The sequence below is a fragment of the Zonotrichia albicollis genome, chromosome 9 (genome assembly GCF_047830755.1).
Source record: "Zonotrichia albicollis isolate bZonAlb1 chromosome 9, bZonAlb1.hap1, whole genome shotgun sequence".
NCBI lineage: Eukaryota > Metazoa > Chordata > Aves > Passeriformes > Passerellidae > Zonotrichia > Zonotrichia albicollis.
In genome coordinates this window covers 9,211,733-9,235,665 of record NC_133827.1, presented here as the reverse complement: position 1 = coordinate 9,235,665, position 23,933 = coordinate 9,211,733, and the positions used below count along the sequence as shown (strand labels likewise).

The 23,933-nt window shown below is 52.9% G+C and overlaps 1 protein-coding gene and 1 pseudogene across 1 annotated transcript; one reads left to right on the top strand and one right to left on the bottom strand.

Annotated features, from left to right (window-relative positions):
• The window catches only part of LOC141730254 (uncharacterized), a 97,271-nt pseudogene that overhangs the window by 44,949 nt on the left and 28,389 nt on the right, over window positions 1-23,933 (bottom strand).
• Window positions 4,195-5,118, top strand: LOC141730104 (olfactory receptor 14C36-like). Its single transcript, XM_074546741.1, has one exon. It carries the CDS (start codon window positions 4,195-4,197, stop codon window positions 5,116-5,118), a length of 924 nt encoding a protein of 307 aa, XP_074402842.1.

Genomic DNA, 23,933 nt, shown 5'->3' with positions numbered 1-23,933 from the left:
AGACAGATCTGGCTGGCTTGGCCACCCAGGGGCCACCTCTCATCTGCCTTTGAAACACTGGGACCATGTGCTTTTATGGGAAAAAAGCACCTTTCACATCCAGGCACCCATGGCCAAAGTTGGGAAACCACCTCCAGAATTCCCTATATCCAGGGATTTCTCCCAGACTAAAGCTGCCAGGAGAGACAGCTCTGGCTGGCCTTGGTTTCTGAAGAGCTGACTCTCATCTGCCTTTGAAACATTGGGCTCTGTGCTTTCCATCCTAAGGAAAAGAACTCTCCTTCCTGTCCTGGTGCCCACAGCCAATATTGAGATTCCATGTCCAAAATTCCCTACATCGAAGGATTTCCTCCAGATGAAAGGTGTCAGGAGAGACAGATTGGGCTCTCTTGGCCCGTGGGTGGTCACCTCTCGTCTTCTTCCAAGAAACTTGGACTTCACACTTTTCTTTCTTATCGAAAAACCATCCATGTCTATCAGGTGCCCATGGTCAAAACTGAGATTCCACCTCCTAAATTCCATATGTCCATGGATTCCTCCATGATGAAAGCTGCCAGGACAAACAGGTCTGGCTGTTTTGACCTCTCAGGAGTCTTCTCTCTCTACTTCTGCCCCTGAAACACTTGGGGCTCCGTGCCTTCCTTTCAATGGAAAAGAACTGTTCTTCTTATCAATGCAGAAATGGCCGAAATTTTGATTCCACTAGCAAAATTCCCAATATCCAAGGGCTGCTCTCAGACAGAAGCTGCCAGGACAGAAAGATCTGGCTGGCCTTGGCCAAGGATGGCAGCCTTTCACCTGGCTCTGAAACACCAGTGTTCTGTGCATTCCTTCCTAGGGAAAAAAAAAAAACGTCGTTCTCATCCAGATGTCCATGTCTGAAACTGGTATTCTGCCTCTACAATTCCCCATATGCACGGCTGTCTCCCAGACAAAATCTGCCAGCTCTGTCTAATCTGGCTGCCCTTGGACTCTGGTGGCTGCCCCTCATCCCCTGGAACACTGGGGCTTGGTTGTTTCCTTCCTATGGGGACCACGGTGACACTGTGAGGGCCTGGTGGAACCATGGAGACCATTGTGACACTTTGAGATACCATGGTGACACCATGGGGCTCATGGAACCAAGAGACCATCATGGCTCTGTGGGGCCTCGTGGGACCATGGAGAACATTATGACCCTTCAGGGCCTCGTGTAACCAAGGGGCCACTGTGACACCTCAGGGACTCATGGAAGCAAGGGAACCACTGGGACATTGTGGGGCCCAATGGAATAAGAGGAACATGGAAAAGCTCTGGCTGATGTGGCCGTTCAGGGGGGACCTGACAGGTCTGGCTGATCTTGGAATGTCAAGGGCTGCCTCTCATCTGCCCATGAAACACTGTGGCTCCATGCTTTCCTTCTTATGGAAAGAACTGTCTCTCTTTTCAGACACCCATGGACAAAATTGGTTCACTCCCCTAAAAATTTCCTTTATGCAAGGGAAAGATACCCAGAAAAAAACCTGCCAGCTCTGCCTGGCCTTTGCCTCTGGTGGCCACATCTCATCTGCCTCAGAAGTAGCAGGCCTGTGTGCCTTCCCTCCTGTGGAAAAAAATGGCCTTCTTGTCCAGGGGCCACGGCAAAAATTGGAATTTGGCAGCCAAAATTCCATCTATCCCAAGAGTACTGCAAGACAAAAGCTGTCAGGACAGACACATTAGCCTGGCCTTGGCCTCTAGTGATATTCTTAGACTATGAACAGAATATTTTCATCTGAAAACACCTTTGAGAGGGCTCAAAGATCTCCCAGGCTGGGGTTTGATGGCCTCAAGAACATAACCCATGTAGACTGATGGCCCAGGGCTCAGTTGTGAAGTGACTGAGGACAAAACAGGAGTGACCTGGAAGGGGTGGAAGGGTGGATTCAGAAATGGAGAAGCTTTTTCTCCCTAGTGGGAAAGAGAGTGGGAAAGAGCCAGACAGAGAAATTATACCACAAATACAGAAGGGGAGGCCAAGACTGGACATGAGGAGATAGGAATTTCTGTCTCGGGGCAGGACTGTGGTGCAGCACATCCCTCAGAAGAAGTCTGGGTCAGCCACAGGCTTTTGTGGGCAGGCAGAGGCAGGCAGGAGGCAGAGCTATCAACAAAGGAAGGGCCCAGCCAGGTGGGGCAGCCGGGGGATGCCGACAGCCTGCAGGGACAGAGGTGCAGGGCAGGGACACCGTGGGACAGCCTGGGCTGCACAGGGCACAGGGATGGGCAGCAGCTGCAAGACAGCCCTGCCAGAGCCACCTTGGGCAGCACTTTGGCCATGGCTGCTGGCCCTGGGCCTGAGGCAGGAGCAGGAAACAAGTGACCCTTGCAGGGCTGGGGCCTCATTGCCTCCTTGTCCCAGCTATCCTGCACGCTGCCCAGCGTTGCACTAAACATACACTTTCTAAATTTAAAGTGTTAGACAGTCTTTGTCCATCACTGTTGGATATCGGTACTAGATCAATATCCATATATTTTTAATAAATCACATCACTGCCTCCAGTGTTCTGCTCTAACTGGAACCGAGGGATGTTTTCTCAGTCGTGTCCCTCAGTGGGACCCATTAAAACTTGATAAACTTTGGAGTGTAAATTTAACTTCCAGTTCTTGAGAAGTTTTTGAACACTCTCTCAGGGACTGAGTTTGATGTAAACAACACCAAAGCCCCAAGAGGCTCATTAAAGTCCTTGTGCTGTGTCTGTGCTGCTGAGCTTTAAAGGAACAGCTCTTCCCAGGACCAGCTCCTCTCCCAGCCCAGCAGGGCTGAGGGCTCTGCCTGCAGGCACTGAGGGGACAGGAGCCAGGCAGAGACAGGCTGAAGGCAATCAGGATTGAGAAGACATGGAGCTGAGACTTCACTTGGAGAAAGATCTTCACAGCCCTGTGCATGGTGAGTGTGTGGGTGCAGGGCAATGTCCCCTGTGCTCCTGGAGGGATCTCATGAAGCCAGCACGCCACACAGCCTGGGGGATGTGTCAGGAGGACTCTCTCAGTTTCTCTGTGGCACTGGAGGAGGAGGGGGAGGAGGAGCAGGAGCAGGAGGAGGATGTGCTGCAGAGCGGGGTTGCCCTGAGCACCGTCAGAGGGACAGGGCAGGACGGCTCCTGCTGCCAGGGACAGCTGCAGGGGGTGAAGCTGGGGCTGCAGCCAGGGCGGCCCAGGGCTGTCCTGCAGAGCAGCTCCTGTAGCCCCCAGGGCTCTTGGCCAGCCCAGGGCATGTGCCACCTGCCAGGGGCAGCTCTCAGCCTGCCTGGCAGCTCCCCATGGACGCTGCAGGGGAGAAGTTGGAGGTGGAAGGAGCCACCCCCATCAGGGCAGATTCCTCCTGCTGTGGAGATGGTGCTGCATGGCCAGAGCTGCTCTCAGCTTTCTCCTGAAGGGAAGGGAAAGGGGCTGTCAGCTTTGTCTGTGTCACAGACTCCTGCACTGTCACCCTGGGCATCAGCAGATGGGCCTCAGATCTCCCTCACAAAGTGCCTCCTCAGCCTCCTCTCCCTACAGACAGCAGCAGCAGCACCTTGGCTTGCAGCATCTCTGTTTGTCTGGCCTGCCCTTAAGGCCCTGCTGCCAGGGAGATGCCCCTGGGCAGTGCCCTGTGCTGGGAGGGGTCTGCAGGGCAGAGCTGAGTCCCCAGGGCTGGGCTGGGCTCTGGCAGCACTGGCAGGGACAAGGCTTGGATAGAGAGAAACAGCTCCCAGTAGGCAAAACTCCAGGCAGCAGAGAGCCAAACCAACCCTTGGTATTCCTCCCTGTCCAGCTGCACAGGGAAAGAGAGAAGGGTTTGGAGAAAACTATTTTTAAAATGGAGAATTCAAAAAGTCCACTTTTTTTGTCAAGAAAGATCTAAGAGTGATCATGCTGAAATAGAGAGAGGTAAAATGAACAAAGGGCATCTGTGTGGTTCCAGCAGGTCTGACTGCAGTGGGACACCAGGAGCCCTGTTTTCCCTAAAGTCTCCCCAGTATTTGGGCTGAGTGTAATGCTGAAGACAAAGCAATAACTCAGAAGGAGCACAAACTCAAAATCAAAATCAAAGAATTTTAGAAAATTTCCTATAAAAGAGGAAAAATAATTTTGAGGGGATTCCTAATAAAAGAGCATAAGACGGACTCAAGGAAATCTGTCACAGCTTGTCAATGTCTTCTTTCAGCAGTTCACCATGCCCAGAGTGAAGGAATGTCCAACAGCAGCTCCATCAGCCACTTCCTCCTGCTGGCACTGGCAGACACGCGGCAGCTGCAGCTCCTGCACTTCTGCCTCTTGCTGGGCATCTCCCTGGCTGCCCTCCTGGGCAACGGCCTCATCATCAGCGCCCTAGCCTGCGGCCACCACCTGCACACGCCCATGTTCTTCTTCCTGCTCAACCTGGCCCTCAGCGACCTGGGCTCCATCGGCACCACTGTCCCCAAAGCCATGCACAATTCCCTCTGGGACACCAGGGACATCTCCTACAAAGGATGTGCTGCTCAGCTATTTCTGTTTGTATTTTTCATTTCAGCAGAGTTTTATCTGCTGACCATCATGTGCTACGACCGCTACGTGTCCATCTGCAAACCCCTGCACTACGGGACCCTCCTGGGCAGCAGAGCTTGTGCCCACATGGCAGCAGCTGCCTGGGCCAGTGCCTTTCTCAATGCTCTTCTGCACACGGCCAATACATTTTCCCTGCCCTTGTGCCATGGCAATGCTCTGGGCCAGTACTTCTGTGAGGTTCCACAGATCCTCAAACTCTCCTGCTCACTATCCAACTTCAGAAAAATTTGGATTTCATTGGTTGCTGTCTGTTTAGCTTCTGGCTGTTTTGTGTTCATTGTTTTCTCCTATGTGCAGATCTTCAGGGCTGTGCTGAGGATCCCCTCTGAGCAGGGACGGCACAAAGCCTTTTCCACCTGCCTTCCTCACCTGGCCGTTGTCTCCTTGTTTGTCAGCACTGGCTCTTTTTCCTACCTGAAGCCACCCTCCATCTCCTCCCCCTCCCTGGATCTAGCCCTGTCCGTTCTGTACTCAGTGGTGCCTCCAGCCCTGAACCCCCTCATCTACAGCCTGAGGAACCAGGAGCTCAAGGCTGCAGTGTGGACACTGATGACTGGATGCTTTTAGGAACATTAAACTGCTGGCCAATTTCTGGAAATCTCTTGTAATAAAAGTTATCCTATTTTTGTTTTGATTGTGGATTTTTTTTCCTTTATATTAATTTTCTAATACTGCCCACAAAATAATGTCATTTTTTGTGCCATTTCTCATTTTGTTTCTCTCCACCTTCTCTGTGGCCACAGACTGTGTCAATGAGGGGCTGTGCTCTTGGCGGCTTTAAAGGAAATAAAGGATCTCCCAGCAAAGTTTTCATCAAAGATCTCCCTTTTGTTGCCTTCTCTGGAGCTGCAGCAGCAATGTCTGTGTGCAGAGCTGGGGGCAGATCAGGGTTGGCACAGCAGCAGCAGCGCTTGGTGTTGCCAGTGCTGCTGCCGTGGCCTGCCCCGCTGCCCTGGTGGCCCTGGTGTTGCTGCAGGGCCTGAGTGCTCTCGGGGCCGGGCACAGCCCTGGGGGTGGCAGTGCCAGGGCTGCAGCAGGGACAGGCCATGGGCACTGCTGGGGCAGTGCTGACGCCTCAGGCCAGGCCCTGGGGGCTCCAGGCTCCTTGCCCAGGCTCTCTCAAGAACACACCCAGGCCAATGCTCAGCACAGAAAAGCCCCGTGAGCAGCCCCAGGCTGGCCGTGAGCAGGCTGGGGGCAAACAGCATGGCTGGGGCTCTGCAAGGGCCCTGGGGCAAACGGGAAGGAGCAGCAGAGCAGGGGCTGGTCCATCCCCAGTGCACTGCACAGCCCAGGGCAGCGTCCCAGAGCGTCCTCATGGAGCTGCCAACAACATCCCCCCTCTGCAGCCCTGGCCTCTCCCCCAGCTCACACAGGTGCCCCATCCTTGCAGGAACAGACACAGCAGCACTGGCTCAGCAGACCATGTTTGCATTGCACAGAGCAGGGGGAGCACCCCCATGCTGTTGGTGTGGGGACATGAACGTGAGGGAGCACAAATGGCATCAGCCCCTGGGGCCAGCAAGGGCTGGGGGACACCAGGGAAACCACTCAGCTTTGTCCTGGCCTCTGCAGTCAGCCAGAAAGTTTGTTCCCATCAGCTGGGAGTTTCCTGTCCCACTGCATATGCTGTTGCTCAGAGCCAGGGCTGCCTGTCAGCCACCCCCAAACTGCCCTGAGAATTTCCTTGGCTTCACCTTTGCTTTCTTTCCTCCTTCCTGATCCAGATTTCTTCCTATTGCCCACCTCTGTTTGTCCCCTGCAAACAGCCCATCCCTGTTTGCCCTTTCCTCTCTGGCCCCACTCCCTATTGCAGTTCCTGACTTGGCCCCATGGGAATGTCCCTTGGGCAGCAGGATCATCCTACAAGTGCTGCAGGAATTGTCTGCAGGCTCCTGCAGTGCCTGGTGCTGCTCCCTTGACAGAGGCATTCCAGGCCAGGGGGGCACATCTGGGCTGCTGTGTCTGGCTCTGGGGCTCCCTGTTCTGGGCAGTGAGGAGGAGCTGCAGAGACTCTGCAGGACTGACAGGATGGGTTTGGGGCTGGCAGGAGAAGTTGAGGGACCTGGGCTGCTGGAGCTTCTGAAAAGGAGGCCCAGGGCTCCTCCTGCAACTGCTCCAAAGGTGGTTTCAGAGAATCGCAGAATTAGTGATATTGAAAAAGACTTTGGAAATCATTAGGTCCAACCTGTGCCCTTACATCACCTTGTCTGCCCTGATCGTCCTCTTCTCCAGGATAAACAATCCCAGCTCACTCAGCCTCTCCTCACAGGACTTGTGCTCCAGACCCTTCCCCAGCCTTGTTGCCCTTCTCTGGAAACGCTCCAGCCCTTCCATGCCCTTCCTAAATTGGTGGTCTCAGAACTGGACACAGCACTCAAGGTGCTGCCAAACCTGTTCCCAGCACAGGGGAAGAATCCCTGCCCTGCTTCTGCTGGCCACACCATTGCTGATCCAGTCCAGGAGCCATTGGCCTCCTTGCCCACCTGGGCACACTGCTGCCTCATGTCCAGCCTGCTGTCTATCACTCTCTGCAGCTCCCTTTCTGCCTGGCTGCTCTCCAGCCACTCTGTCCCCAGCCTGTATTCCTGCAGGTGTCATTGTGGCCAAAGTGCAGGACCCGGCACTTGGACTTGTTAAACCTCACCTTGTTGGATTTGGGCCCTGGATCCAGCCTGTCCAGGGCCCTGTGCAGAGCCCTCCTACCCTCCAGCAGATCCACACTCCCAGAGAACTTGGTGTCACCACGGTTCCATGAGGCCCCAGAGTGTCACAATGGTCTCCATGATTGCATTAGGCCTGCCAGTGTCACAACTTTCCTTTGGTTCCATGGGATCCCTTGGTGTCACAAAGTCCCTTGGATCCTTGGGCCCCACAGTGTCACAATGGATTCTTCGTCCCCCAAGGCCCTGCAGTGTTAGAATGGATCCTTGGTTCCATGAGGTCTGGCAGTGCAGCAATGCTCTCCACAGTTCCACAGTGTCACAATGGCCTCTTGGTCCCAAGGGCCACCACAGTGTCCAACATGTTTCCTTCATTCCAGGAGTCCCTGAGGAGCAGCACTGGCCCCTTGGTTCCATGGGGCCCTGCAGTGTCACAATGGCCCCATCCTGACACCAGGTCCTGCTCTGTCACAATGCTCTGCATGGTTCCACAAGGCCCTGCAGGGTCACAGTGGCCTCTTGGTTCCATGAGGCCTCAGAGTACCACAGTGAATTCCTTGGTGCTGCAGTGTCACAATGGAGCCCTGGTGACTCAAGATCCTGCAGTGTCACCAGGAACCCTTGGTTCCATCGGGCACTACAGTGTCACAATTGTTCCCTCAGCTCCCAGAGTCCTTGCAATGGAGCAATGGCCCCTTGATTCCATTGTCCCCAGACTCTCCCAAGGGTCTCCTTGGTTCCGCAGTGGCACAATGGCCCCTTGGTTCCACAGCGTCACAGTGGCCTCTGTGGTGTCACCAGGACCCAGACTATCACCATGGACTCCTTGCTTCCATTCAGCCCCACAGTGTCACAATGGCCCCTGGGTTCACCAGGGCCCTGCAGTGTCACAATCATCCGAGAATCAACCAGGCTGGAAAAGACCTTGGAGAGCATCAAGTTCATCCTGGGACCCAACACCACTTTGTCACCCAGACCATGGCAATCAGTGCCACATCCAGTCTTTCCTTAAACACCTCCAGGGACAGTGACTCACCCACCTCCCTGGGCAGCCAGTTCCTGTGACCTAACCTTGTGCTGCCCAACCATTGCTGAGGACAGGGGAAGAATCACTGCCCTGCTCCTGCTGGCAACACTGCTCCTGATCCATTGGTGTCCCAGGGGCTGGATGAAGGAAATGATGGAGAAGGAATGGGGAGAAAGAGGGATTGATTGTCAGCCAATGAAGGGTCTTGATTTTAATATTTATTCAGACTGCACTGGAAGCAGCTGTGGGTCAATATCTGTTGGACTAATATCAATTGGTCAAGATCAATTGCTGATACCAAACTATCAACAGTAAAAGAGAACAGGACAAAACAGTTCTGTCCCTTTTATTTTCAATATAGGAGGGTCACTTTGAATATACTTCTGAAATCTGTCTAATTAACCACAGAAGAATTTAAAACTTACATTATTCCTTGAGGCTTTTCTTGTTCAGATTTTTTTAACAGATATTTATGAGCTTTTTAAAGTGAATTCCTGAACTTAACTGCTCAAGAAAGAAGAGGCCTCTGGAGTAATAAAATTCATCAACAACCTCCAAGTGGCTGAGGATCCATCCCCATGGGAGCAGCAATGAACAGAAATTGGCACAGCTTTGTGGCTGCCCCAGCTTTGGCATGGGTCCGGGGCCTGGAGCAGGAGCAGCTCTTGAGGGCCCCAAGGCTGCGGCTCTTGTGCTGCCCTGGGCAGATGGGATGGCAGCAGGGGCTGCAGAGCTCTCAGCACCTCAGCCCAAGGGGAACAGGGCAACCAGGGAGCCTCCTTTGGCCTTGGCCAAGCACCTTCCGCCATGGCTGGGACTGAGTCCTGTGGCAGCTGCAGCTGCTGCTGTGCCCTTGCCAGGGGCTGAGGCCGTGGGGCAGTGCCCAGAGCAGCCTGGCCTGAGCAGAGCTGTGGGGCCAGAGCCGGCTGGGCTGGGCTGGGCTGAGGAGAGGCCCTTGGTGCTGTCCAGAGCTCAGGGCAGCTGGCAGAGCTTGCAGGGAGCTGGGCTGGGCTCAGAGAGCCTGGCCCAGAAACCATCAGTGTCCATCTCAGCCTGGCTGAGCGTGCAGGGGCAGGACTCAGGCCAGGCCTTGTGGGGCAGGGCCAGCGCCTGTGCAAGGCATCGCAAACAGGCAAGTGGCCCAGAGAGGAGGCTGCTCTGTGACATTGGTGGCATGGATGTGGAGAGCCTGGTTCAAACATGGCTTAAAGAAAGAGGTCATGAGAATATACAGCTGAAAGCAGCAATTCCCAAGCCTGCTTCTGTAAACAACTAGGTTCTCAGGCACATTTTTATAAATAGCAGAATTCTCAGACAGTTTTCTCATAACAGGTCAACATTCTATCTTTGTCTGTTTTGGAAAAGTAAATGTGAGTTTTGAGAACCACTCATATCACAGTGAGAACAAAAACCACAAGTATTGAAAACAAAGGGAGGGGTTAGAGTTTGCTCTGTAGCCTATGATGAGCTCGGATTTTGCAATATGTATGTGCTTAATTAACACTGTTATAAAAAATGAATGTTTGAATCAATAAATCGAAGTTGATGCTGATCAATTAAGATGGGTCGTCTTCCTTCACTTCAATACATGGACAGAGCAGGGAGGGGCCAAGGACATTTTTCAGCACCACCCTCTGTGCCCAGCCCTTGGCAGCCCTAGCTGATGAGCCCAGCTTTGGCCTGGGCTGAGTTTGGCTGTGGCCCAGCTCCATCCTCCTGCGGGGCTCAGGGCTTGTTCCCGGCCATGGCCAGCTCTGGCTGCCTCTCTGCTGGCCCAGAGGCCGGCAGAGCCCGGGGCAGGGCTGTCTGTGCAGCCCCACAGGTGTAAGGGGCTCTGCAGGAGCTGGCAGAGGCTGCCCAGCAGGAAGGCCATGGGGCACAGAGTCCCAAGACTGCCGTGGGCACCACGGCACAGGGGCCGTTCCCAGCCGCAATGCTCCTGGCCTGGGCTGGGCCTGCACAGGGGGCTGGGCCACCATGGCTGGGCCAGCACAGGGCCACAAAGGGGCCATGCAGCCGCTGCCGGGGCTGACAGCAAGGCCAGGCACACACAAGCAATTGCTGAGCATGGCCTGCGCTGGCCAGGCCTGACTACGCCAAAGGCAGAGCTCAGCTGCCCTTGGGGGCTGCAGGAACAGTCCAGAGCCCAAAGAGCCACCATGGCTGTGCTGGAGACCAAGGCTGTAGGAGGGAAATGCAGGGCTGCAGCCGGATGGGGAGGGCATTGATTTCCAGCACACATCTCAGCTCTCTGATGATCCCGGCACCATGCTGGGCCCTGTTTCAGACTGGAGCAGAGCAGCTGTTGATGGGACAGGAGCCCTGCGGAGCTGTCAGGGACCTGCAGCTTGCAAGGTGCTCTGCTCTCCCTCAGGTGCTCTCGAAGAGATCCAATCCCAGCTGGGAACCTCAGGGCACAAGTGGCGCTGCCTGTTCATGGGCACACAACTGATGTCTGCCTAGAAAAGGGCTCAGATTTTAATACCTGTTAGTTCCATAATATACAAGCAAATATTGATTATTTGTGCAATTTGAGTACTCTTAAGGAATGGCAACCTTTTTGCACCAGAAACGGGGATTTCCTGGAAGCATACTGATGGCAGGAGAAGAAATACTCATCTTCCCATCTACTTGTGTCATCAATAATCAGTCTATTATTTAATCCCTCTCTTTTCCATCAAGTGCTTTCATCTCCCTTGGTTAAATGGCCATGTGTAAGGACATCGCTTCACCAGAGCAGCTGGATATTTCTTCTTCCCATTGGTCCCAGATTTCCTCCACCAGATGCTCTGTGGTCATTCAAGTGCCTCATAACTGACTGGTTTCATGCTTTGAGCTTCAGGGAGTTGCCCAAACTTTCTGAAATTTAAATAAATATCACATAAGGTGACATCTTAATTGTCTTTATATCTATCACAGAATTACCTTTTCTTATATCTATGTCTAAAACTGTTCCTGCATAAAAATCTATTGGGGATGGTGGACATGTCACATGCTGCTGGGACATTCCAGAGAGCTCAGGGAAGAGCTGTGATGGTTATTAAACTGTTCAAATATTCAATTTGTGTTTGTTGGCAAGAAACCTTTCTGTGCCTCTGAGTGTCACCACTCCCTGAGCCCAAAGGACACAAACCTGATGAGTTGTGGTTCCCACTGCAGGGGCTGCACTTGGACCTTGGCTGTGCACAAGAGAGCTCTTCATGCCCTTTCTCTCTTTTCCTCCCTCTGGGCATGGAGGGAGCTCCTGCCTTCAGCCTGTGACTCGTGTGCGCAAAGAGCAAATCTGGGCAGAATTGGGGCAGGAAGCGTTTGGGGGGACCTTGGGATCTGTGCTGGGCACAGAAGGTGATTTCCATTGTTCTGAGGCTGTCTGCTGTGCAAAGTGGATTTAATATCCAGCAGATGAATGACTTTTGCATTTGATAGAGCCGCGCCTTCCCCTTGGCTTTGTTGGCTGACAATAAATGAAGATCCCTCTGTGGCTCAGGCAGCTGCTTCTCCAAGGAAAGCAGGTGGGAGTTGGAGCCAAGGAGCTGAAAGCTGCAGGTGCAGCCTGGGCTGGAGGGAGCTCAGATTTGCACAAGGCTGCTCTGAGTGCCAGGCTTTGGATGAGGGAAATGGTGCGGTGGGGGTAGGGAAAGATCTGATTGATTGTCAGCCATAGAGGGTCTTGATTTTCATCTCTATTCAAACTGCATGAGGAGGTGAGGAGGTACTTGGATTCAATGTCAACTGGAGATCACACGTATTGATTTATGAACAGGAAAAAAAACCTAAGCAGGACCTAAAAATGTTTTCTCATTATCTTTGTAAATAGAATATATTCCATTTGAACACACTACTGAAATGGGTCAAATTAACCACAGATTATTTGAAAACTGAAATCAAATTATTCCCAGAAGCTTGGCTTGTTAAGGTGTTCTGAATGTCAATGAGCCCTGGGCCACTGAATTCTTGAACTGAAGAGCTGAAGGCTGAACAAGTGATTTAGAAAATTAAATCAAATTATTCCCAGAGGCTTTGGTTGTTCAGGTGTTCACAATGTTAATGAGCCCTGGGACACTGAATTCCTGCACTGAAGAGCTGAAGGCTGAACAAGCCTCTGGAGCAGGAAAATTCAGCAGCAGCCTCCAAGGTGCTGAGGATGTCAGCAGCCCCCACTGAGGCCATCCCTGCCCAGAGACCGTGGGGGAATGGGCAGAAAAGGAGAGCGTCCCTGGGGCTGGGGCAGCACAACTCAGAGGCACCAGCGGCTCCAGCTGGGCAATGGAGTGTGGAATGTGGCTGGGAAAGCCCTGCCTGGGCTGTGCCAAGCAGGACAGACAAGCCCTGACTCCCATACCCCAAACACCTCTACCGAGGAGACATTTAAAATTAATTACAATTTTTTGTATTTACTGAGTTTGACTCACTGGGGAAATACTAACAAAAGATTCTTAGGAGCTCAAAACAACAAAACAGCTTTTACTGGAAATTTTAGAAAATCCGAGAAACTTTGGCAAAAGGTTTAATATGACATTCAATCAACACAAAACACTTCTCAAAGCATTAACTTGGCCCCTTCACCTTCACAAACTCTAAGTGTGTTCAATTTTAAGTTACTCAAAATTGGCAAGAAGAGGGAATTGGAAGAAGGAAAAGAAAACACAGAAAGAGAGAAAGTAATAAAAGAAAATACAGAGGAGCACACACACAGCTATCAACTCCTGAATTCCAGCAGTGTTCAGATGGAAATTCCAAGAGGAGGTAGGGTCAAGATGTGTGCATGCCTTGTGGTAATCCTCAAATTCCCCTTGGTCTTCCTGGGCCCTTCCCCCAGGTGGGCTCGAACTCATTTGGTGCCTCATGTGTTAAATAGGTATGATTCGTGCTGATAAAAATTGAAACAGTAATCAATATTGATACAGTAATTAATATTTGAGAATAATAAAACAGGTAATAGTTAAAAGTTGTAATGCCAAAGAAGAGAGGGAAAGGAGGGGCTCCACCCACCCCCCCCTTCCCAGCAGATGTTCTCAAGGACCACAGGAAAGAAGCTGAAGATACAGTTGCTAAAAATGACCAAGAACCTGGTTGGGTCCAAGAAAATGCTAATTATAAAGGACTTATTGCTTTGATATGTAGATGCAGTGATAAGTTAGTCTTGGCTTATATTGTACTGGCTTGGTGCGCATGTGTAACTGTGGTGGTTTGACCAGGAAGAAGTGGGAATTCTGGGATGCTGTGGTCAAACCAATGGATGTTCGAGAGTTTGATACTGGCACCTGGTGTAGCCAGTGGGGTTTGGACACACCTCCGAGAATACACAGGGGTTAAAAAGCAGAGCTCTGGCCCTGGCAGTCTCTCTTGGGACGTCGAGGAGAAGAAGTCGGATCTCCCTCCCCTGTCCAGCCGCTGCTGCTGGGTGGGGGAGGGGCAGCCACGTGGTAGGCCCTGGGCCTGGACAGAGATGGGAGGTGAGGAGGCCCTCGAGGATGGAAGGGTGGAAGATCCCAGGGAGTCAGCCCTCGGGCAGCCATCCCCCCCCCCCCCCCCCCCCCCCCCAGGAGGGAGAGAGAGAGCCGGCGACACCGAATGTGATAGCAGCCGGCCCAGGAAAAGAAGGGGGGGGAAGAGTGCCCGGCTGGAGCGGCAGCGTGTGTGGGAGTGCCGCAGCTCCGGGACAGACAGAGACTGAAAGTTTTAACCCCTTTCTTTCATGATTGGGGCCTTGCAAAAATGCTAATCCTCCTCGAAGCTGAATAAGAAGGGAGATAAGAGATGAGATGAGACAAGGACCTGGCCCAAAGAACGTGGAGATGATTGAATGGGGAGAGATGATTTGGAGTGGCCTATTGGCTGGACTTTTCTTGTGGCCATGGACTCAGTTTGTTCCTGTGACACAGAGACTGCACTTAGCGGGAAGCAGTGCCTCAGAACCAGGAGGGTTCATCGTGAGGACCCCCTGGCCCCAGGGGGTTGGAAAAATATGGGGGGGACAGATGTCCCAAAGCAGAGACTGTGCCTTTTTGGAGTGAGACAAGGCATCCTTGAAAGACAACCCTAAAAGCAGCTCTGGCCATGCACGGTGGTGAGAGCACTGGGCATGGAAGGAAGATGTCACAAGCGGCAAAAGGACTTTTTTCCGGGCGGTGCCGAAGTGACAGGGAAGCACACGAGGTTTCAGTGTGTTTCCAGGGGAAGCCTATGGAACAAGAAGGACTCCTTTCCTCTTCATGAACTGCAGTTTGAGTATACTAAAGTGTGGTGCCAGGCTGGGAAGTTGGTGATTTGGGAGAATGTATCGGATTGGGAAAGTCAGGTAGTGGGGAGGAGGAAAGTGGTTTTTTTGTAAGGTTTTCAATTTTTTTTTCTTTTCCTTATAGTTTTTCCCTATTTTCCTGTAGTTTAGGTAAAAAAGTGTTCTTTATGTTTAAGCTGAAGCCTGTTTTGCTTATTCCTGGTCACATCTCACAGCAGACACCAGGGTGAGGGCATTTTCATGGGGGCACTGGCTCTGTGCCAGGCTCAAACCATGACATACCTTAACCCTAACTGATGCCTTAAACTTCACAATTTAGCAAAAGAGCGGCACTTAACAGTATTTGACCTAACTTATAACGCATGACTTAGCAATTTACTAGAGTAACACTTAACAATTTTTATCTTAGCTAATAACTTAAACATAACAGCTTAGCAAAAGAAATACTCCAGCAGTATTGAACTTAGCTTAGACCTCGTGACTTAACATTACTTACTTATATCTGGATATCTGACTGACTCAGCTATCCAAGACTCTCCAACCCCTCAGAGAGCAGCATTTCTGCCACATTTCCCCAGCACAGGCACTCCTGTGTGCACACAGACACAAAGAGTCAGTGCAAGGCACCTGTGAGCAATTCCCCTGAGGGCAGGCAATGCTCACTGTGGATCCTTTGGCATCTCCCCAGCAAAGAGCAAAGGGCTGAGCCTGGAGGAGTGGGGGGATGGGCCTAGGCTCCATCGTTGTTCAGGATCCCCGAGTGCAGCAAACGGGAGAGTTCCCAGCTGGGAGAGGCCCCACTCAGAGGGAGTCGCTGGCCCAGGAGAGCTCCAAGGGCTCCTTTTGGAGTGCTGTTTGCAGGGCCCCAAGAGAGGGGCTTCAGTCCCAGCAATGGTTCATCCTGGCCGCACTTGGCACCAACAGCTTTCTTTGGCAGGGTGAGAACAGGGATGTTGTGCCACTGAGAGAACAAAAACAGTTCCCAGGGCTGCTCCTACAGAAACCAGGAGCTGGTTGGGCAGCAGCAGTGCCTGGAGCAGACAGTGTTTGTGATGAGCTGCAGAGGAGCTGAGCCCAGGGGCTGTTGGCCAAGGCCGAGCCCCAAGGAGCATTTCTCAGCTGGCAGGGTGGCCTGAGAAGGGGAGGGAGAAATGCAGCAGCACAGGGCCCATGGAACCAAGGGACCATTGTGACACTGTGGGGCCCTGTGAGACCAAGGGACCACTGTGACACTGTGGAGTCCTGTGAGACCAAGGGACCACTGTGACACTGTGGAGCCCTGTGACACCAAGGGACCATTGTGACACGGTGGGGTCCTGTGAGACCATGGGACCATTGTGACACTGTGGGGCCTCATGGAATCATGGAGAGCACTGTGACATTGCTGGGCCTCATTAAGCCAAGGGGACAGTACTGACGCTGTGGGGCTCCATGGAATGTAGGGATCATTGTGACACTGAGAGGCCCCATCAAACCAAGGGTCCTTTGTGACACCATGAGGCCTCATAGAATGATGAAGACCATTGTGACGCTTTGGGGTGTCATGGAACCAAAGGACCTTTGTGACACTGTGAGACCCCACGGAGCCAAAGGTCCATTGTGACATTGCAAGGCCTCATGGAACCATGGAGAGACCAATAAGGCACTTCACAACATCATGGTTCCAAGGGTTCATTGTGACACTCCAGGGCAGCATGGAACCAAAGATCCAGGGTTACACAGAGGGGACTCCTGTCATCAACGGTCCATTGTGACACTGTGGAGCCAAAGGAGACTTTTGTGACACTGCAAATCCCCAGGGCCTAAAGGTCCATTGTGACATTGCAGGGCACATGGAATATAAAAGTCATGTAACATTGTGGGGCCTGGGGAACCATGGAGACCATTGTTACACGCAAGGCTCATGGAACCTTTGGGACCATTGTGACACTGCAGGGCCTTCTGGAACATGGGGGCCACTGTGACACTGTGGGACACCGTAGAAACAAGTCACCTTTATGGCACTGTGGGGAATCATGGATCCAAGGCACCATTGTGACACTGTGAGGCCCCACAATACCAAGGGAACACTGAGCAGGTGTGCCTGGTTTGGCCTCCCAGGGGCCACTTGACTGTTCCGGCTGACCTCGGCATTTTGAGGGCCTCTTCTGCTATTGAAACACTGGGGCTCCATACTTTCCCTTCTATGGAAAAGAACTCGTCTTCTCCTCCAGGCACCCATGGCCAGAATTGGGATTTTACCTCCAAACTTCCTTATATCCAGGGATTGTTCCAAAAGGAATATTGCCAGGACATGTCTGGCTGGCAACGGTTTCACAAGGATCACCTCTCTTCTATCCCGAAAACCCCTGGGAAGGCTCCATGCTTTCCTTCCTATGGGAAAGAACTGTCCTGCTTCTCCAGGTGCCCATGGCTGAGATTGGGGTTCCACCTCCAAAATTCCCTATATCCAAATACTGATCTCAGACAAAATCTGCCATTACTGGCAAGTCTTACTGGCCTTGGCCTAGTGAGGCTCTCACCTGCCTTCCAAACACTGGGGTCTGTGCTTTCCTTCCTATGGAAAAGAACTGTCCTTCTCAGCCAGGTGCCCCTGGCCAGAATGGAGTTCCACCTCCAACATTCCCAGTTGTGACAGACTGGAGGAGATTGTTGGCTCAAAACATTTCATGTGTGGGGGAGGAAGGGGCAGGTCCAGCCTTACCCTGCCCTCGAACCCCAATCCCCCCAGAGCCTCTATCCCAGCCCAGCAGTGGCTGCCAGTCCCTGGCACAGCACAGGCAATGCTCCACAGCCACCTCTGCAGCCCCAGCCCAGCTCCTGAGGGACCAAATGAGCCCAAGGCCCACCTGGGGGAAGGGCCCAGGAAGACCAAGGGGTATAGAAGGCTGACCACAAGGCAAGCACAAATTTTGAACCTACCTCCTCTTGGAATTTCCATCTAAACACAGCTGAACTCCAGGGTTTAGTAGCTGTGTGTGTGCTTCTCTAATTTTTTTGTTTCTTTTTCTCTTTCTGTGTCTTCTTCTAATTCCCTGCTCTTGCAAATTTTGATTAACATTCCATTAAACAGGCTTAGACTTTGTCAAGTTGAATGGGCCAAGTTAATGCAAAGTGTTTTCTTGATTGATTGAATGCTATCTTGAACTATTTGCCAAGTTTCTCTAATTTTCTAAAGTTGCCAGTAAAGTCTGTTTTGTTGTTTTGAGCTCCTGAGATTCTCTTCTTGGTATTTCTCCAGTGTGTCCAATTCAGAGAACACAAACATCTGTAATTCTTTTTAAATATCTCATTGAGACAGTTGTTTGTGAATGGGGGTCAGGCTTGTGTGTCCTGCTTGGCACAGCCCAGGCAGGGCTTTCCCAGCCCCGTTCCACACTCCATTTCCCAGCTGGAGCCACTGGTGCCTCTGAGTTCTGCTGCCCCAGCCCCAGGGACGCTCTCCTTGTCTGCCCATTCCCCCACGGTCTCTGGGCAGGGATGGCCTCAGTGGGGGCTGCTGACATCCTCAGCAACTTGGAGGCTGCTGCTGAATTTTCCTGCTGCAGAGGCTTGTTCAGCCTTCAGCTCTTCAGTGCAGGAATTCAGTGTCCCAGGGCTCATTACCATTCACGACACTTGAACAAGCCAAGCCTCTGGGAACAATTTGATTTTAATTTTCAAATCTTTTGTGGTTAATTCAACAGATGTCAGTAGTATATAAAAAGTGTATGCAATATATTTAAAAAGACAGTGAGAATAAATTTTTTACGTCCTGTCTAGTTTTTTTCCCTATTAATACATTGATATGTGAAATCTCTAATTGTCACTGAATCCAAGTACATCCTCATGCAGTTTGAATAGATATGAAAATCAAGACCCTTCATGGCTGACAATCAATCAGACTCTGTCCCTACCCCCACCCCACCATTTCCCCCATCCAAAGCCTGGCACTCAGAGCAGCCTTGTGCAAATCTGAGCCCCCTCCAGCCCAGGCTGCACCTGCAGCTTTCAGCTCCTTGGCTCCAACTCCCACCTGCTTTCCTTGGAGAAGGAGCTGCCCAAGACACAGAGGGATGTTCATTTCTTGTCAGCCAACAAAGCCAAGGGAAGGCACAGCTCCATCAAATGCAAAAGTCATTCCTCTGCTGGATATTGAATCTGCTTTCCACAGCAGGCAGTCTCAGAGAAATGGCAAACACCTTCTGTGCCCAGCACAGATCCCAAGGTCCCCCCAAACCCTCCCTGCCCTGATTCTGCCCAGATTTGCTCTTTGCACACATGAGTCACACACTGAAGCCAGGAGATCCCTCCATGCCCAGAGGGAGGAAAAGAGAGAAAGGAGATGAAGAGCTCTCTTGTGCACAGCCAAGGTCCAAGTGCAGCTCCTGAAGTGGGAACCACAACTCAACGGGTTTGTGTCCTTTGGGCTCAGGGACTGGTGACACTCAGTGACACTCAGAGGCACAGAAAGGTTTCTTGCCAACAAACACAAGTTGAACATTTGAACAGTTTAATAACTATGACAGCTCTTCCCACGGCTCTCTGGGATGTCCCAGCTGCATCTGACATGTCAACCATTCCTCAGGGATTGTCGTATAGCAAGAGTTTTGGACAAAGATATAAGAAATGGTAATTCTTATTGTGATTCTTAATGGTGATAGATATAAACACCATTAGGATGCTGTCTAATGTGATATTTATTTGAACTTCAGAAAGATTTGACAACTCCCTGATGTTCAAAGCATGAAACCAGTCAGTTGAGAGGCACTTGAATGACCAGAGAGCATCTGGAGGAGAAAATCTGGGAGCAATGGAAAGGACATAGATGCAGCTGCTCTAAATGAACAGATGTTCTTAGGGCCATTTCAGCAGGAGAGCTGGAAACGCCTGAAGGGAGAGGGTCATTAAATATTAGACTAAATGTTGGTGGCAAAGGCAGAGGGAAAGATGAGTATTTCTTCTCTTGCCATCAGAAGAAGAATCCAGTAGATCCAGGAAATTCCTGTTACTGGTGGGAAAACATTGCCATTTCTCCAAAATTTTCAAATGACCCAGACAATAAAGATTCGCTTGTATATTATGAAACTAACAGGTATTAAAACCTGTGCCCCTATCCAGGCATATATCAGTTGTGTGCCCATGAACAGGCAGTGCCACTTGTGCCCTGAGGTGCCCAGCTGGGATTGGATCTCTCCAAGAGCACCTGAGGGAGAGCAGAGCACCTTGCAAGCTGCAGGACCCTGACAGCCCCACAGGGCTCCTGTCCCATCAACATCTGCTCTGCTCCAGTCTGAAACAGGGCCCAGCATGGTGCCGGGATCATCAGAGAGCTGAGATGTGTGCTGGAAATCAATGCCCTCCCCATCCTGCAGCAGCCCTGCATTTCCCTCCTACAGCCTTGGTCTCCAGCACAGCCATGGAGGCTCTTTGGGCTCTGGAGTGTTGCTGCAGCCCCCAAGGACAGCTGAGCTCTGCCTTTGGCACAGTCAGGCCTGGCCAGCACAGGCCATGCTCAGCAATTGCTTGTGTGTGCCTGGCCTTGCTGTCAGCCACAGCAGTGGCTGCATGGCCCCTTTGTGGCCCTGTGCTGGCCCAGCCACGGTGGCCCAGACCCTGTGCAGGCCCAGCCCAGGCCAGGAGCATTGCAGCTGGGAACGGCCCCTGTGCTGTGGTGCCCACAGCAGCCTTGGGGCTCTGTGCCCCATGGCCTCCCTGCTGGGCAGCCTCTGCCAGCTCCTGCAGAGCCCGTGGCACCTATGGGCTGCACAGACAGCCCTGCCCCGGGCTCTGCCGGCCTCTGGGCCAGCAGAGAGGCAGCCAGGGCTGGCCATGGCCCAGAACAGGCCCTGAGCCCCGCAGGAGGATGGAGCTGGGCCACAGCCAAACTCAGCCCAGGCCAAAGCTGGGCTCAGCAGCCAGGGCTGCCTAGAGCTGGGCACAGAGGCTGGCGCTGACAAATGTCCTGGGCCCCCTCCCTGCTCCGTCCATGCCACCAAGGGCACAGAGCAGCCTCCTCTCTGGGCCACTTGCCTGTTTGCAATGCCTTGCACAGGCATTGGCCCTGCCCCACAAGGCCTGGCCTGAGTCCTGCCCCTGCACGCTCAGCCAGGCTCAGATGGACACTGATGGTTTCTGGGCCAGGCTCTCTGAGCCCAGCCCAGCTCCCTGCAAGCTCTGCCAGCTGCCCTGAGCTCTGGGCAGCACCAAGGGCCTCTCCCCAGCCCAGCCCAGCCGGCTCTGGCCCCACAGCTCTGCTCAGGCCAGGCTGCTCTGGGCACTGCCCCACAGCCTCAGCCCCTGGCAAGGGCACAGCAGCAGCTGCAGCTGCCACAGGATTCAGCCCCAGCCATGGGGGAAGGTGCTTGGCCAAGGCCAAAGGAGGCTCCCTGGCTGCCCTGCTCCCCTCTGGCTGAGGTGCTGAGAGCTGTGCAGCCCCTACTGCCATCCCATCTGCCCAGGGCAGCACAAGAGCCGCGGCCTTGGGGCCCTCAAGAGCTGCTCCTGCTCCTGCTCCAGGCCCAGGGCCCATGCCAAAGCTGGGGCAGCCACAAAGCTGTGCCTGTTTCTGTTAATTGCTGCTCCCATGGGGATGGATCCTCAGCTACTTGGACGTTGCTGATGAATCTTTTTACTCCAGAGATCTGTTTTTTCTTGAACTCTTGAGTTCAGGAATTCAGTGAAAAAGGAACATAAACAATAGTGCAAAAACACCCAAAAAAACCCCAGCCCCTGATAATAATAGAAGTTTTAAATACTTCTGTGGTTAATTAGATATATTTCAGAAGTGTATTCAACGTGAATATAGTGTATTGAAATCAATGCAGAGAAAATTGTTTTGTCCTGTTTTCTTTTTTGGTTTATAGATTGGTATCAGCAACATCCAATTGATATTGATCCCCTGCACCTTGTAATGCAGCCTGAATAAATAGGAAAATCAAAATCCATGGCTGGCAATCAGTAACACTTTTTTCCCACACCTCCCCACCATTTGCCTCATGCAACCCCTGCCACTCCTATGGATCAGGAATGGTGTGGCCAGCAGGAGCAGGGCAGGGATTCTTCCCCTGTGCTCAGCAGTGCTTGGGCAGCGCCTTGAGTGCTGTGTCCACTTCTGGACCCCCCAATTTAGGAAGAACATGGAGAGGCTGGAGTGTGTCCAGAGATGGGCAACAAGGCTGGGGAGGGATCTGGAGCACAAGAGCTTTGAGGAGTGGCTGAGGGAGCTGAGATTGTTTATCCTGGAGAAGAGGAGGCTCAAGGGAGACAAGGTGGTGTCAGGGCACAGGCTGGACTTGATGATCTCCATGGCCTGTTCCACCCTTGCTGATTCTGGGGTTCTCTGAAAGCACCCTTGGAGCAGCTGCAGGATGAGCCCTGGGCCTCCTCTTCAGAAGCTCCAGCAGCCCAGGCCCCTCAGTTTCTCCTGCCAGCCCCAAAGCCCATCCTGTCAGTCCTGCTGAGCCTCTGCCGCTCCTCCTCACTGCCCAGAACAGGGAGCCCCAGAGCCAGACACAGCAGCCCAGATGTGCCCCCCTGGCCTGGGGTGCCTCTGGCAAGGGAGCAGCACAGGGCACTGCAGGAGCCTGAAGACAATTCCTGCAGCACTTGTAGGATGGTCCTGCTCCCCAAGGGACGTTCCCATGGTGCCAAGTCAGGAACTGCAATGGGGAGTGGGGCCGGAGAGGAAAGGGCAAACAGGGATGGGCTGTTTGCAGGGGAGGGGACAGGGGTGGGCAATGGGAAGACATTTGTTTCAGGAAGAGTAAAGAAAGCAAAGGTGAAGCCAAGGAAATGCTGAGGGCAGTTTGGGGGTGGCTGCCAGGCAGCCCTGGCTCTGAGCAACAGCGTCTGCAGTGGGACAGGAAACTCCCAGCTGATGGGAACAAACTTTCTGGCTGAGTGCAGAGGCCAGGACAAACCTAGGTGGTTTCCCTGGTGTCCCCCAGCCCTTGCTGGCCCCAGGGCCTGATGGCATTTGTGCTCCCTCAGGTTCATGTCCCCACACCAACAGCATGGGGGTTCTCCCCCTGCTGTGTGCAATGCAAACATGGGCTGCTGAGGCAGTGCTGCCGTGTCTGTGCCTGCAAGGATGGGGCACCTGTGTGAGCTGGGGGAGAGACCAGGGCTGCAGAGGGGGGATGTTGTTGGCAGCTCCATGAGGACGCTCTGGGACGCTGCCCTGGGCTGTGCAGCGCACGGGATATGGATCAGCCCCTGCTCTGCTGCTCCTTCCCATCTGCCCCAGGGCCCTTGCAGAGCACCGGCTGTTGGTGTCCTCAGCTGCCATGGCAACCCTCACTCAGGACAAAGTGGTGCCTGGGCTGTTCCAGGTACAATTGCAGTGACACTGGTTGGTGCCACCAGGTGCCATAGCAACGGGCACAGGGACCTGGTCCTTGATTTAGTGCCATGGCAACCAATGCCCGGGGCCCTTGTGGTGGTTGGTTGCCATGGAAAGCTGCCCTGGGCCCTTGCTCAGGGCTGGTGTCAGTGCCCAGAGCCAGAGGGGATCCCTTGCTGGGGGCTGTGCCATGGCCACCTGCCCTGTGCCGCGCTGGCCGTGCAGGCACCAGGAACCAGCAGCCAACGGCACTGCCAGGGCCAAAGGCCAGGTCAGCCAGACAGAAAGGGGCAGGGCTGGGCACTGTTTCCATGGCAACCGGCACTGGGGGGGACACCTGGGTCACCTGGCCTGGCAGTTGCCATGGAAACCCCTGGCAGGGACTGAGGGCACAGCCCCTGGCACTGAGAAACTGCTGGGCCGGGTGCTGAGCCCAGGGCTGAGCACGCAGAGATGGTTTTGTTCTTGCTGAACTGCAGCACAGCCAAGGCCTGTCCTGCCCCTCGTCAGCCACGCTGGGGAGGGGCTGGGGCTGCGGGGGAGCTGGGCAGGGGACACAGCCAGGACAGGGGACCCCAACTGAGCCCGGGCATACCCCAGACCAGAGCACATCATGCTCAGGGTGTGATGGGGGGAACAGGGAGGATGGGGGAAATTTTGGAGTGAGGGCTTTTGCCTTCCCAGGGAACACTTAGGCAAGAGGGGGCCCTGTTTCACCAGTGGGCAGGGTCACTGCCAAAGACACAGACACCAACTTAAGGAATTGTGTCATTTATATCATGCACAGCTGCCAAGAATTACAAAAGGATAAACTCAGCAAAGCACATCATCATTAGCAAAGAATTACAAAGGAAAATCAGCAATCCATCATAACTCATCGTTACATTTTGATGACCAATCCCTTGGTGAAACACTAGAGGTGTTTGAGGCAGACAAAGATTCTGGCTGACTATCAAGGTACACCTTACAGACATCAGTAGTACTTTAGTGACACCGTTCTTCATTCTTTTTTCTCAATCTCATTCCAATTAGGAACAAGAATTCTGTTGTCCCTGGAGCTGGCACCTTTTTAATTCCAGAATAATGCCCCAAGGCCCTTTGCTGTTCAGCTTTACCATGCTGTCTGTG